At 42.7% G+C, this 16,365-nt stretch overlaps 1 protein-coding gene across 1 annotated transcript; it reads right to left on the reverse strand.

Moving 5' to 3' along the window:
• Nucleotides 1-2,069: 2,069 nt before the first annotated feature.
• On the reverse strand, nt 2,070-4,608 carry CYTL1 (cytokine like 1). Its single transcript, XM_013959960.2, has 4 exons — nt 4,465-4,608; nt 4,314-4,358; nt 2,828-2,956; nt 2,070-2,662 (listed from the first exon to the last, which is right to left on the reverse strand). Exons 1-4 carry the CDS (start codon nt 4,606-4,608, stop codon nt 2,579-2,581), a joined length of 402 nt encoding a protein of 133 aa, XP_013815414.2. The 3' UTR covers nt 2,070-2,578.
• Between the last annotated feature and the right edge of the window lie 11,757 nt (nt 4,609-16,365).

Consider the following 16,365-nt stretch of genomic DNA (forward strand, 5'->3'; position numbering starts at 1 on the left):
AGAATCATGAGTTCAGTCCAAATGGACTAAGGAATGCTTATTTACCTCAGTCAAACAGAACAAGCAGGAGTTCTGAGAAAGTCTGTGAGAAAATCCTCCCCAAATCCTCCATTTCAGAAAGTGCGTGTCCATGTAGAAAGGAAAGTGTGGACAGAAGTGCCACAGTTGCTTGCTCAAACTTTAACCAAGGTCCAGTTCTAGGAACAGAGTTGTGTGAGCTTCTGCGGGGCAAGGAAATGTACCTGGCTCTGCAGTGTGCTTGCCAAAGTACAACACTGGTTTTACAATAGGCCTGTGTTTAGACCCTCTGACAGCTGGAGGTGGAAAAAAATGGCCAAAGATTAACAGCCTTTGCTGCCTGCTGCCAGCTACCAAGCACATGTAGAGCCTGGTCACTGTGTTAGCTTTGCAGGCTCCGTGGCCTGTATAGCGCTTTCTTTCAAAGTATGTCCATGGTGCTCTGTGTGTGCAGGTATGAAAAGCATGGGCTGTGATGTGGTTTTAATACTTGTATGGAAGTATATGGTCCTTAGTATTTTCCCAGCTCTGCTTGCTTCCCCAGGTGGCATTTGAGTCACTGGACAAGCAGAGGACCCAGTTGGAGAGAGGATGGATTTTGAATGCAGAGTCTGACAGCAACTGATTCAACTCCATTTGGATTTTTCCTTGAACGATAGAGAGCTGCCAGTGCTTACATGTTCAATGTGAAGTCACTGCCAGCATGCTAGTAGATGTCCTTATCTGAGGATATGCTTGCTGCTGAAGGAGTTGGCCTTGGATAGGTGGAGAAGATGCAGAAAATTGGTGTTGGTATCTCTAGAGTGTGCAGGATTTTGTGCAAAGGTTGCTGGCCTGGAGAGGAGAAGAATCTGAAAAGCAAACCAAGCAGTGATTCTTCTGACAGCAGAACTATTTCAGCTGTTGAGCTTTTTTCATTTCAGCCTGGTGCTAGATCAGAGAGTGCACTGCTACAGACAAGTCTCTACCCAATGCCAGTATAGATGTCTGTGCGTGTGTGTGGGAACCCTTGAGCTGTTTACACACAGAGTGGCTCATCAAGAGGATTGGTAGAGCCAACAAATAAAGGATTTCATCTCCAGGAGGGAAGTACAAAGTCGGACAGACACTTTCCTTGAACCTCTGCCTAGAATTGAAACTAATTGAAAAGGAAACCAACATGCTTGCTTCGTTTGCTCTCCATCTCTCCTGGGTTCAGTGTTTCCCTCCCTTATTCTATGGCTCTATGGGATAGTCAAATTTTCTCTGTAGTTCTATGGGAAATTCAAATTTCAGAGGCATGGAGATTTCTGAAATGGCTTCCAGACAAATCTCCTGTTCAGAGAGCTTGTGACCATTTCATTCTAAATATACAGTATGCTTCCTGTTCATTAATAGAATAGAGGGTAAATAGGGTAAATACACTCTTTAAGGAAAGGAATAGCTGTACACCAATGTATTCTTTTATTGGAGCCCTAGAACACATTCTGCTTTCTGTAGGTGTTTCTTGTTTCTGTTCAGGTCTTTTCTAATTTGTATCATAGTCTCATACCTTTTATCTGAAAATATCAAATCATCTACATTAAGTTCTGAGCATTCCTGGGAAGTGTATTCATACTGATAATACTTATTTTGAAAACAAGCAAATTGAGGCACAAGGAAGTTGCATTGACTAAAGTGTAGAAACTGAGTAGGTTTCTTGCTTGCCTCCTTCACTAGCCATTAAACAAATGGACATGGATCACCTTCCAATACAAGCACAGATCTTCATGTAAGATTTCATCAAAGAAATTGTTTGCATTAGGGAAAAATTCACCTAGTAGAAACTTAAGCACTGCCAAATCATACAGACACAGCAAAGTTTGCATTGCTATGGAAACAAAGCTAAAGATGGCTTATGCTGTGAAAAACAACTTACAAGTGACTGTGAAAAGCAAGTTTATAAGGATGACACCTTTTGGGGTGATCTTGATAGACATGATGTAACACAAGCATCTTGGGTTAGAAAGTTGTTTTTATTTAGTTTTCCACCAAGAAAGGTAACGTTCACCTCTATTCTTACAAGTCTGACATAAAAAAACTATCAGCGTACATATGAGCTATCCAGGTAGACAGACATCTGCCAGTACAGACTAAAACTTTTCCTGTCAAACACTTTAGCAAAAACAAGCACGGTCTTTTCATGCCCATCTAGTGAAAGAGGAACTGCTAAGTCAGGATAGAATATTGATCATAATATATTTTCCTCTATATGAGTCAAGTTATTCATAAAAGAGTAAAAAAATCTGGTATCTAGTGTTTAAACAAAACAGACTTCATACATTTGGCTAAGCTGAAACATCATACCTTGCCAAATGAAAAAATGCTCTCTAACCATAGTTTCACTAGCAGCTCAGTAGGTATGTAAAGCATGCAGTTCATTTCCTGCCAAGGCTGAGAAAAATGGGTAGGTCTGAGATAATATTGCTAGTGTGCCTGAAAAAGATCTTAACTGTTAATGTTATAGCTGACTGCATATATATGCTTTGGCTTTTGGTCTCCTTTAAAATTTCCCAGGTAAAACCTTTGGTCTGGCTCCATTTTAGCTCTGAATGATGGAGGGTGCAGCAGGAAACAGAACAGGATTTTCCAAAGCATTACAGTCATTGGTAAGGAACACCAGGTCCTGGAGGAACAAGAGAGATAACTAACATTATAAGGAGGAAGGCACAAAACAGTGAAATGTTCAGATGCTCAGGCCCTGATGCAGTTTTGCTGAAGTCAGGAACAGGGTGGAGATGCATGGGGTGGAAAGCAGAGGCTGCATCCTTGTTGTTGCATCTGGACCTACCCTTCTACAGTAGGAGATCATAATGGTGTACAGGCTTCGGGCTTTTTCCTTCAGAGCACTCACTTGAAGCACTTTCTCACATCTGGGGTATGCTACAAAATCACGGAGTTTTGCCAACACACAGTAATTCTGAAAAACAAGCAAAAGAGATATTTGTAACACTGCACAAATGCAGATTTATGTTCATTGTCCACCACTTAAAAATTCTTATTGTTTTGTGGGAACCTGGAATTCCTACCTCTATGCACATCTAATCTATGTAAACCTTTAGTTAGGAAAATTAATCATCAATATTTCAAAACAAAGATGTCTGCTCAAAATCAGTGCTTGGAAAAGTGCATTTTGGTCTGACAGCTTCTTTCCCACATGCTTTAGGATGGAATCATGCTTTAGGACACATCAGTACCAATACAATCAAATCTGCTCCTGAAGCTGGTGGAGTTACTTACAGTACAGATGCACTGTATCCACTTTAAGAGAGCTCCTCACTTAGCTGCTGAAAAGATTTATCAGGGTCTCACAAACATCATTCTGGTGTTCCCATACAACAGGCAATACTGGGAGCACTAGGGAAAATTTTTCTCAGAGTAATTCTCCTTCACACCTTGTGTTATCAAAGCAAAGCATAGATGGCACTAACTTCACAACTTCCCTGTAAGGCAGGTAAATAAATATGCCAGCTCTTGTTTTAAAGCAAGGCACTAGAACTGCATTGCTTAATCTTTGTTAAAAGTGAGGTTCTGGTAACTCTGGAATTAGAATCCACAGGCTCTTGGCTTGCAACACTTGACAGTGTAATTGCCTCCTGCAAAATGCATTGGACATTTCTTGGTTTTCTGATATTTTTTACCTGTTAGAGCTCAGTGAGGCACTGGGCACATAAGCAAAGTGTGTCAGCTATCCCAGGACACAAAGCTGTAATATAAACTACTTGTGCAGGAGACTATTTGTGTTTGCTGGGAGAGGACTACTGCTGCCTTTTCTCAGTATCACACTTTTATATCCTCTGAAATACTTTTTCTTTCTGGATTCAGCAAGTGGCTGTTTAAAAAGGGAAAGTTAGCAAAGTACTCCTGCACTCCTATTTATTAAAACTGCAGTGCCAGTAGTCACACGTGCTATAAAACAACGTAAAATAAGGTTGATTCTATGTTTTTTCTTTAAACTATTACTCTAGGCATTGTTGCACATTTAACTTCTGAAAAGGAGCTGTCACAATAAATTAATAATATACAAATGGTAATCACTTCAGAATTTCCTCATTTTTGAATTTTTAAGCAAGTATAATCCCTGAAGCTTCACAGGGATTTTAATAAGACCCAAAATGATATTTCTTTTTGCTTTTTTTCCCCCCACCTCTCTAGTTAATTAAGCTTTGAAAAATTAATTTCAAACCACTCTTCTGGGGTACAGTCTAAGCAGTTATTCTCTCTTTTCATTAGCTGATTTTACTGCACAGCAGTAAGAAAGAAGAGGGAAAACTTACGTGTATGTCCAAATACAGCCTGGGGAGCGCCTCCACACATGGGTCCTGCAGGAAAGAAGAAAAACCACTGCAATTTTGTTTTCAGAGAAATTTCTGCCAAAAACTAGCAACCCAAAGTTTCTTTGCAGGAACAGTTTTTAGATGGACTCACCACAGCTTTGGAGGTCTGTAAATCCCTAAAAGACTCTGTAATTTCTTTACTCAGAGACAGCACCCTCGAGTAGCAGGTCGGAGGAGCTGAGCTGACAAGCAGGACAGCAGAGAGCAGAGCAATCAGCCTCAGCAGCATCTTCATCGTGGGAAGTTTGTCAAAAGGAAGAGAAAGGGAGGGAAAAAATCGCTGTCAGTGATTGTGCAGCTACTGGTAAGCTTCAATAGTTAAGTTTGACAAGTCAGCTTTGACAAGTCAGCCCCCAATTAAATAGTCTCCTGCATCAAAGGAAAAAAAAAAATGTCTGGGAGTGGTCCAAGCAGCAGCTTGCTGCCGTTTTAAATTTCCTGCCAACTTATAAGCCCGAGCTCCTAGCACTTTCCTGCCCTGGAGCAGGGAAAAGAGGGAATGGGGATAACAAAACAAACACTATGTTATTCCAGAGAGAAAACAACCTAGTGAGCATCTAAAGGAATACGAATACATGTAATAAACAGCCCAGAGTTATTGAGGGATCATAGGCCCTGATCCTGCATGTACTTTGGCACATACCTCTTTCTTGGGAACATAATATACAGCCCTGGGACTACGCAAGCTACATAAAGAGAAGTATCCTCACAGGGCTGGTATCTGATGTTGATAGTATTGGTTAGATTGCTTATCATCCTTAGCAGGTCTGAAGGGATACTACTATAAAGGAAACCTCCCAAATTCAGTATCTTTTTCTCTTTTCAGTCTATGCCGATGCTCAGTGTTTCTTAATCAAAATAATAGCACTTGTTACAGCTGCTTGGAGGGACTATATATTTATATAGTCAAGGTCTCAAATGGATTAATACGCCTCTATAAGGCTGTCATAAACCTATAAACACCATTTTGCTTTCCAAGTCGAATTTATGAAGCTCTCGTTTTTTCAGCAGAGTCCAAAGTGAGCTGACACATCCAGATGCTGGGATGAAGGCATAAGGGCTGAATGCATGTTGGTTTTAGATGTTAATTGTCCAGTAAAATGGAAGTACCCTTGAAAGAAGAACTGGCTACATGTTAAAAACAAACAACCCCTTGTTCCCCACCTCCACCCCAAAACCTTTCAGGGTCAGACTCTACCTAGGTATTAACCTAGGCAATGAACTGTCTGACGGAGGACTGCACAGTTCCTTGGGATTGAAGCAGCCTAGGAAGGTTCACCTGAATACGGGAGAAGGGGAAAAGATTGAACACCTGTACAAGGAAGGGCTTCCCACCAGCCATTTTTGAGAGGAAATCAGGATTCTGAAAACAGGTTTTGGGGGAAAGAGAGATTCTGCCTGCTGCAGAGGACTCTGCCTTAAATCCTCCAAGTACCTGGGTGGTGGGGGGAAGAGAACTGCATACTATTCTCCTGTTACATATTTCTTTGCTTTATAAAGAATGGTCCATTTAGTAAAATCATGCGCTCCTGAAGGGTTGAATGATAAATAAGAACACCCGATGAGGAAAGAAATACGTAAACTGTTGGGAGTCTTGGCAGTGGGGATTTTAGAGCTGGCTTTGGCAAATGGGCTGCCAGGTCTTATTTTCAGGAGAGGGATTTGCTTAGGCAAATGAGTGAAGATCTTGGAGAAAAAGAGGGAACCTTCTCCAGTAGAAAACAAGAAGCTCCAAAGCAGGTGGATCTACCAAGTGAAATCGAAACACAGATACCTAGTGCACATCCAAGGAAAGGATGTTGCTTTGTGTAAGACTTGCCAGCAAAGAAATAGACCCTTAATCACTGTCTCATTACTGTAAAGAGGAGCTTAAGGTAGCAGTAAAATATTAACCTTCTATCACATTCTCATTTGGCAAGCTGTTAAAATGTAGCTGCTCTGCCAGAAAAACAGTCTTCTGAACAGCATAAATGCTGTCTCAGTAAAAGAAGTCTGCAATCCAACCGCTACTAAGGATGTCTTCAAAATGTAGCTTTTCCTTTTTTTCCTTCAAGTGTGAGCAATACTCTTTCTTCATATTTTACCTATATTAAGCTTACAGTGACAATTCCATTTCAAACTACACTAAAATACTATGGAAGTGTGAGCAACGCTCTCCTTCCTCATGTTTTACCTATATTAGCCCTACAGTGACAATTCCATTTCAAACTACAGCAAAATCCCATGGCTCATGTTCTAAAGGATAGTTAAATGTCAACATGCCTGTTACGAACCCGGCCCCATGGCCACCCCTTCTTTGCCTAGAGTGAAACACCAGCAATAGTAACTCTCCAAGTCCTGCATTTTGGCCAGATTCAGGTAACTGAAAGATATTTAACAATCTCAGTCTGAAGGATGGGCAGAGGGGCAAGCGTGTGGCTTCCTATGGCCCAAGACAGTGCCCTCTGCCCCAAATGCCTCATCCAACACTCATGTCCGGGGAAAGCCTGGCAGTCTCAGACCTCTAGCTCCATGGATGCATTTGGGGAAGGAAGTGCCCAACTCCTGCATAGCACTGAGGACTTGGACTTTTTGCCCAAAAGTGGAGAGACCTGGGATTAATTTCTTTCTCAGTCTCTGAAGGTGCAAATTTTTGTTTCCCATGTCCCTGTTGAATGCCCTGATCACTATGCTGCAAAATTGTCTGTCATTTTCTTTGCTCTGCTGTCCCTCATGACTCTTCTTCCAGCACCCCAGGGCTTGATGGCCAAATTCTGCAAAAGCAGTAAAGGGAAGGGGGCAAAAAAAGTCTGCCTCGCTCTGTTCGTGCCTTTGCATTTGAATTTTGCCTGGGCCCAGGCTCTGCATGCCCAGAGCTACATCTGTCCTGAGCACTGCGGTTTGCTCAGTCCCAGGCTCTCGTTTTGCCACCGGCAGTCAGAGACATGACCTGTGCTCTGAGGCACCTTCTGCAGAATGGGGAAATGCAATGAGCTTTTGAGCTACCGAGACGCTTCTTACATGCGGCCCAGAGAGCAAAGCAAAGTCTGAATCTAGGCCTTGCTGAAATAATTAACCAAAAACAAAAACAGACTCCCTGCTTTGTGACAAGGCAAGACTGCTGGAATAATTTGCTCTGAAGATTTTGCTCAGCTGCAGCATTCCTGCCTTGTGGTTTCCCTTTGATCCCATAAGGATCAAAGAAGGAAAGACACCTATGATGGTCATGATTGCATGGACATCTTTACTGTACTCCTCAATTCAGTGAGCACCTGAGGGCTCTGAGGGCTCGGGTGCCACACGCCATCTCTGTTCTACATCAACTCTTTAGGCTGATGTTGTCACCACAGCCCCTTAGTGCTACTTACAGTGTATATATTTACTCTTTTTTTATAAGGAATATTCCATACCAAAAGTAAACACACAGGCTGAGACTAGATGCCGCCCATGACATGACTCTGTGTATGTATCTTCTTTTTATTTTTGAGCCGTGTTGTCCTCTTGCGTCTATTTTCCTGAAAACTCAAACAATAATATTTTTCTAAAAGTCAAAGGACTCGCTATGTAGGCAGAAATTCCTTCAATGTTTGAACAGTCTACCAGGGCCTCAACCAACATTTGAGAAAAGCCCTTTCAAGTTGCTGCCTTTCCAATACTAAAATCCACTTGCCTAAGGAAAATGTTTATTTTCAAATAGTTGGGGGCTGCCATGAGGCACTTCATGAAGTGAGCTTCTGATTATATGGAAAAATAGGAAAAGAAAAAGGAAAGCAAAACAGCACTTTACAGAGAAGGTCTTGTGTACTTAGGAAGCGATTCAAAGCCCCATGACTTAGCTCACTGTTGTGGCAAAGGTGCCACTTTTTGCTTTAGAGCTGAGCTGAACTGCCTTGCAAGCTTCAATCTCAGCGCAGAGCTACTCGGAGGCTTCTGGAAAACCCTGAAATTTTGATTAAGGCCTCATCTGTGCTGGTATGTTTGACTATTTTTCCTCACTGTTGCCGTGCACTATTATAATTGCACTTTGGTGAGCCTTCACGTAGACACCAGCACTGAACTGGCAATCAGGGTTGTGCAGTCTCACCCGCTCGGGGGGTGCTGGGCGCAGCACCGCCAGCAGCACGGGTACAGGGGGAGAGGAGCATGCCTCAGCACAGCATGCCCTCCCTTGAGGCCGGGGTTTCCAGCCCATCTCTTTTGCAGTTTCCTGCTCGTCATACGTCTCTGCGGGAGAGCTGAGGCGCTTGGTCGAGCCGCGTGGACTGGACAAGGCAGGAAGGGAGGACCTCGGGGCTGTCGCTGCCTCTGGGCTGCTGCTGCGATGCTGTTTGGGATTATTAAGCAACGGTTTTCCTCTCCTCTGTTTACTCAGTGACACAGCTCTCTTTTTCCTACACTGCTGTCATTATTTCCAGTATTTTTAAAAATTTACATATATATTGAAGAAACAGATGTTACTGCTCAAAAGCCTATTTTTAGATAAAATGGTTATAGAAGCAGTTAAGTCATCTGGGTCAGAAAAAGAGACTAGACGTTCTGCAGCCCGCAGGCCTTGCCAGTATGAACCCGGCACGAGATGCTTTTACCTGCAGGCAAACATACGGAAATGGGGTGTCCTGCGGCCTAGGATGGAGGCAGGACAGTTCAGCGGTGACTGCACTAGTCACGGGTAGGGGAGCGGGAATAGTTTCCTTGTGCCGCCATAGAACAGTGACCAAATCACGTACACTGATGGCACTTGTAGACATCTCCCCTCGCCGTCTGCCGAACCTGCTACCCCAAAAAGCCGGGGGCTGGGGCAGTAAGATGACGCTGTCCTCCGGGGCGCTGAGCTGAGGGTGGTGTCGGTGCCCGCGACTGCTCGGAGACGTGCGTGTGAATGGCCATCGCTGCGGTGCAGACGAAACCCCGGCGCTGCCGAGCCTCCGTTCCCCGCCTGTACCCCGGGGATAGCGGCGCTTCCCACGGATGCTGTGGGAACATAGCCATTAGCGACAGAGAAACAGCAGATTGCGCACAGTTTCAGCCCTGTCAACGATGCTCTTTTCAGGGACTGCGAGGCTTATTGATTCGAGTAATGTGGGATTTAGAGTCTTAAGCCTTGCTGAGAAAAGGGCAATTTTACCTCGGAGTAGCTAAGCAGCCTTCGCTGGTAGCAGTGGTGCTTTCAGTGAGGTTCCCTGGTTGGGACCGAGCGCGGGCAGAGCTGCAGCGCCTCGTCTCCTGCCTTGTCTGCACCGTGCCTGGGTTTGGAGACCGCTCGCGCAGGGGAGCTATCTCGAGGTAAAAACACACCTTGCTGACGCTGAAGGCAGGGCCTCGGCAGCACGGTTTGGGGGAGGGAGCCTTGTTTAGATTTAGATCAGTGTTCAGCAATAAAAAGCCGTGGGGAAATAAGTTGAGCTGTTGGTGCTTTCCCTGCTACCCCTTTTGCCTCCCTTCCCCTCTCTCTGCATCCACATGCAAATGTGGCAGATAGCTCCAGGTCTTATCACTGCTGGTCAGCTTCCACCCCCCCTCAATTACATCACGATGAAAAATGATGTCAGCCAGCGAGGAATGTATCAGGGGCAATGCAAATAAAAGTATTCATCTACTAAATTTATCCCTGATATAAGCCATGGGGGAATTCAAGGATTGAATCAATGCGAGGTCTGCGCTACCTGCTCTCAGAGGTTGTCCCTTCAAGGAGCTCTTGTCTATGCTGTGCTTAATCTGTAAGTAAATGAAGGACTTCATTTGCTAGGACTGGTATTCCCGCACCTTTCAGAAGCATTATGTCACTAAAAGAAAATAAATGGGTGAGACTGAAAGTGCAGCTGTATATAGTAACCTGGTCCAAGCTAAACAGGAATCCAAAGAGACTTCTCTGCTGAACTACAGCATGCACGGGAGCTTTCTCAGTACATGCTTAGCATGCTAGCAGGTTCAGTTTTCTATTTATTCTTGCCGAGAAATCCGCAAACGTCAAAGCTTATGTTGCTGTGTGTATTTCTAGATATAAACATCAGTTCTTCCAGCAGGCTAACATAACTGCAAGGCAAAATAAATTCTCATCTCAAGTGGCTGAGAAGGTAAAGTACAGGTCCATATAATACATCATGTCCCCATAGTTCTACTTTCTTTTCTATGGACTGCTTTTCATGTTTTATGTTTAAACATAATGGATGAAATCCTGCCATCATTGAAATCAATGATACAAGTCACAGAGTCCTGCAGATCCACATTCTCACTTTAAATCTAAACTTGTATTTGGTTCATCAGCCTCAGTATCGCTGAAGCAGTGAAGCCAAACCAATAGTAAATCACACACACTATTTCCTGCTCCTCATGGAGAGTTTTACCTTTGGGAGTCCTGACTGTTGGATATATGAAACAGGTTCATCTTTGCCAGTTCCCTATAATTAAATGATGTGACAAGTACCTTGTACAGGTATAAATATTCTTCTATGACACAAAAATGTATAAAATAAGGTGGGAATAGTTGATGATCTGCTCAGCTTGGTAAAATCAGAAATCATGAAAATAACTGGAGTTTCATTCTCTTTAAGAAAATTAATAAACTTATCAACCATTTTATTTTTATTCTATAAGCTTGCCTTGAAATAGTACTAGGCAAAGTATTGAGCATGTCAGAAACTGATCTCAATACCCATACTGTGTTTCAGATGCAGTTTTCAATTAAAGCTCAATTTCACTTTTCATTGCAACTCTTCTGCTTCACATTATGTTGATAAAAAGGAAAAGAATCTCTTCTGCTTCAAAACCACATGTAATGTATTCTCAGGTGACTAGAAGTCCCTGTAAGCATGTTTTTAATTTGTTTTTGTTTAATCCAGGTGACTAAGAAAAGAATTAGTTAAATACTCATGCATATTTTATGAAAGATATCTGCAGACATGCCTGAAATAGTTATGATAGTTCCCTTTGGAAATATGACCATAGCTTAACGCAGTGCTTTCTCTACATGGGAATGTCATATTGCTGTATCAGTAGAGTCAGAGGCAGTATTACCCCAAGTCTGGACATACAGGTTAGGTGTGGGCTGCGTTCAACAGGTAGTTTTGAGAACATCTGCAAGTGGAAGGTGCCCACCTGTCCCCTTCTGTCGGATCAGCTGCTTCACAGGTGGTTTCCAGCGAGTGTGCGGCAGTGCGTTAGCTGGGGGTACTGCAGCACACGGCATGCAGAGAGGACAGTGCCATGCGAGAGGTGGGTGTTCGTGGTCACCACCTGGATAAAAGGCAAGTCAGATCTGAGCGTGGTTTTGGAGGACTTTCTCAGCAACAGCGTATCTATGTATTCTCATTGCTTTAGAAAGTTTGTTTTTACCCACATAGTTATTCCTAAAAGGAAAGAGAAATGTTACGGATCTGAGGTATCATTATAACTGTGTCTATACTGAAGGATTGTATCAACAGAAATATCTGGACTGAAGAATTACCCCAGCTGCAGTGTTATGCTTTTCACATGAACATAGAACGAGCCAAGGTCTTTAACATCTAAACTTTTAATTTTGGACCACTAAGCTTCTGTTAGAAGACTAATTAAACAAACACCTATTTTCTCCCTTTCTGTTTGGTTGCAGATTTTTCTTTTTGTTTTCCCTTTTTGTTTGTTTGATGTTTTAGAAGGGTTGTGGCCGGGGGAGTGAGAACTTGGCTTGGTTTAAAATGTAAATGCAATTCTATCAATCTTCTCCTCTGCTAATAGGCTGCCTGGGCATTTTAAGGGCATATAGTGAAAAGGAAACTGTGACTGCTAAAGAAAAGCCAGCCCCCTGCTGTTCCTGTTCATATTTATTTCACAATCAGCCCATTGAAATGGTGTGATTCACACTCTGATGCTGTCGTTGTCTAGCTGGCAAAGTCACTGTTGAATTTAAAGAAGTTTCCCAAGCTGAAAACCAAGCAAACTACATTTGGGGCAAAAAGCAATCTTATCAGCAATTAGAAATAGTGACTCACTGCAGTGATCTCTCTTGCTGAAAGCTGAGGCTACCCTTGCAAATGAGAAGTTCTTTTGAAATAAGAAGCTGTCTTCAAAAAACTGTAAAAAATGTGTTGCTTTTGAAATGTAAAGTGTCCTTCTGGCATACATATACATAAAGTATACAAGAGTAAAGTCATGCTTAAGTTTGTAGAGGCAATGTAAACGTCCTTTGTTAAAACACCATTCCTCCAGAGAAATACCCAAGAAAGAGTAAATACCCAAGAAGGAGTAAAAGCATGTGTCCATGCACAAGAGGGAAAGAGGCTGCCCAATTCTCCAGTAATCTTGGTGAATACTAAAGAAAAATCCTGGCTGTATACCTTAAATTATCCAGAGTTAATTTATTCATTGTCTACCTTGTACTCAAGCAGTTTGTGTGAAATAATGATTTCCTGGTAACACAAAGGCACACATGGCCAAAACATTATCTTTACTATATTAATCATTATCTATCTTTGTGACAAGTATTACCATATACAATATCACTGGCATAACTTAAAAACAAAAGTTCAGGAGCAAATATCAATGCAGAAAAGCAGAATATCCTAGAGAAATAAATAAAATTCAGAAATCCAATAGTATTATGTACCTGGCTATCAATTTTAAGATAGAATTTCTCCCATATAATTCTCCCAGCTCATTATTTGGCAGTGATAGAAGATGCAAAAAAATCCTGAGTTTATTACAGCATATTTACTTATTAATCATGGGATGAACAGCCTGATATTGCCGTGAAAAAGATGAATGTAATCTTAGGATGTTTCAGAAGAGTTGTATCCAGTAGGGACAAGGAAATATTGACACAGTCATAAAAGCAGGGCCAAGAGCTGATCCGGAATATTGCATACGCTTTTGATCAGCCATGCTCAAGGAGGATGAATTCAAACTGCATGGGGTGCAGAAAGAGACCACACTGTGAATGGAAGAGATGGTACAACCTGGGCCTTTTTCTCTTCTACCTCCTTTTCCTCAATGCCCCAGCACTTTTCCAGCCACCAGTCCCTGGCCTGCTGTTGTTGCGGAGCCGGCTGCAGGTGCCATGGCTTAGGGCACTCCTGCCTGTCACAGCCGCCCTGTGCTCAGCCCATTCCCAGCCAGTGGTTCCTTCCAAAGGTGCCACCAGCACGTTCTGTGGTAGGGGATGATGGTCCCGCAGGCAGCCTTTCTGTGGGTGCACATCCCAGGTGCTCAGGAAACATGGAAATACTCACATGCTGGGACCACAGAGTCCAGACAAGCTAAAAGCTCTGCAGTTTGGGCTGGGTACCAGACCGTGGCCAGGAGCCACCACTTTGGCTGACACAAGAGATCGAAATGAACCTCCAGAGGCTTTCCAGGCAGGAGCTCACAAGTGCCTGAAGCAGAGTCCAAAGGTCTTGATGAGTCCAGGCTGGAGAAGGATGTGGTAACGCACTGACCAGAGAATTACAGTTGTCCCATGGAGACCAAGTCTGAATACAACATTAAAACTGTTGTGTAAATGGTGCTACTTGATGCTCTCAAAAAGACTGGGTTTGCTCTCTGTGAAAAGCACATGTACAAGCAGTGCAGCAGCTGCCACCCTCAGAACATCAACCCATTTTATTCACTAATTGTGCACTAACAAAAAGCATGGCATCAACTTTGTTCATGTCAAAAAGACACAGTTTCAGTTCTTCCTATTGCATAATTTAGGGGCATGCGCTTCTGTAAGAAAGCAATCAGCGGAGCTCAGGACGATAGCATTGTCTGCACCACTGTCGCTGTGACACCAAGGAGAAATGGAGTGAACAGAGTCAAAGAAACTGCACATCATTCAGCAAAGTATCAAAGTGATCAAAGCAAATGCTTTGATTCTGCTTTATACACAGTATTCAAAGACGAGTTACATTTCCAGACTCAGTGTGTCAGTTCTCAGTTCCAATAAACTGGCTCTGTAGAGGTTTAGCTTTATACTTTGGTAGGAGTAGGGACTGAAAAAAAATCTTTTGCAAGATGCATTTGCCTAAACCATGCTATCAAGTGTTGAACTTGCTAGGAAAAGGCTAAATGTATTTGTTACTCTCTGAGGATGCTGCGTCTTACTAGAGAGAGACACAGTGTCTGGGCTGGGTAGCCCTGTAGAGGAATCCACATTTTGCAAGTGTGAGGAGAAACTCTGAGCTGATCTTTTTTTTCATTTGTATTTAATATAAACCTCTTTGTTAACATAGCCAAGCCTCAGGGGAAAAGGGTGTTTTGACTTGCATAGTTTGTGGAATGTGTTTAAAGAGCTGTTTGGAAAAGGTGCCAGGTCATAGTCCTTTTACAGCTAGAAAATATTGATTGATATTATTTTCATGTAGTTATTTTCTTTTTCCAGAGAGATAGGCAAGGATTCGAGGCTCCTGATCTAAGCGGACTGTTGTAAAATACTGTTTTTTGATGTTATGATTTGACCATTAATGATGTCAAGCATGAAGCTTTTCTTATATCCTGGCAGGATGTACTCCATTTCTGTCTTTATAAAATCTTATTTTCTCTCTATGTTGCAGCAACTGTAAAGCACAAGCTTCCCCCAGGGAGATATTTTGTTTAGCTGTGTGGACACATTCCTTCAGGTAGTATCGAAGCCAAACCACACACACACACACACACACACACGCAAAAACTGTATCAGGAGAATTCAAACCTTGAACAGAAAACAAACCAGTATTGGGCCTGAGGTCTGAATTTCAGTGCATGTTGAATTGTATTTTTCACTTTTTTCTTTGTTTTTGCTCCCTGAGTTAGTGGACCAGTGCAGGCACTTTCCAAACACACAGCACTGCTCAAGAGCAGTCCTATATCCTTTGGCCATGTCAGAGTTAAAAAAAAGAACCATATCCACCACGTTGCCTAAACTGTCCTACCACCATGCATATCCACCACCTTTTTGTTCTGCTCCTGTATGAGACAGACATGGCCAGTGGTGTTTTTTTATCATGAGTCAAAATTAAAAAATGCAAAAGATTTTCTGCAATGTGCACGACCAGCACGTGACTCTGGAGGAAAAGTGGTGCAAGATGGGAGATGAGAGACAAAATAGATAGATGTATGCTTGTTGTTTTATACATTCTTTTCTTTTGGTCTCTGAAAGCAGATATTATGGCATTTTCTTTAAGAGAAAAGTCAAGCTCTATTTTCTTCCAAGATGGAACCAGATTTTGATACCCTCCCTGGCAGTTAGTATCAGGAGTAGGATGACTGCTACAGTAAAATGATTAAAACCATCAGAGTCTGACACTTGCTTAGGACCTTGCTTCTGCACTGAAGAACAGCTTCTATTAGGCCAGAGCTGCTGCTAAATTGAATAAAGTTCTAGTGCTTTGTTTTTTTTATTTTGTTTATTTAACATTTATCTATTTGTTTAACTTTATTTATTTAACTTTTATTTATCTTTTTAACATTTTTATTTATTTACCTCTTTAACTCTATTTATTTTGTGTGTTCCCACCACAGAGAACAGGGAGCCATGGGCTGGCCATGGAAGGACTGAATGAGTAAACATGAAGCCAGACCATGACGGACATTTGTGCAACCGGCCGCAGGGATGGACTTCGCACTTCTGCTGCCCAGGCAAAGACCCGTTACAGTCGCAGCCCCTCATACCAGTGAGCAAAGGGGCTGTCTTTCCTGGCGCTCCCTGCATTGCCAGCTGTCCAAAGGGACAGCAGAGCAGAGGAAGAGCCAGTAAATGGCTCTGAAATGGCCCCCAAGAAAGGGGAACACACTGTATGGCTTTGTTTTACTCACTGTGCATATTCTCCCTCCGGCTGAAGAGCTCTGCCTCTTTTCAGACACATTTTGAGTAAGTAACTCCATGCGACTTAGGTTAAACTAACAGGTACGAAAAGAAGAGGGGAGGACAATGCCCGCTCTGTCTGGGCGTGCTGCTAAAGATTATTAATAGAGTAGCAGAGGGAATGACTGTAGTCCCCTAGCTGGCTTGTAGGCCTCCTTGGGGTATCTGAGTATCTTCTGGTAAAAATGAGGAAAATGTTTCTTCTCCTGATCTGCCTTG

This window comes from Apteryx mantelli, chromosome 5 (assembly GCF_036417845.1).
Source record: "Apteryx mantelli isolate bAptMan1 chromosome 5, bAptMan1.hap1, whole genome shotgun sequence".
Taxonomy (NCBI): domain Eukaryota; kingdom Metazoa; phylum Chordata; class Aves; order Apterygiformes; family Apterygidae; genus Apteryx; species Apteryx mantelli.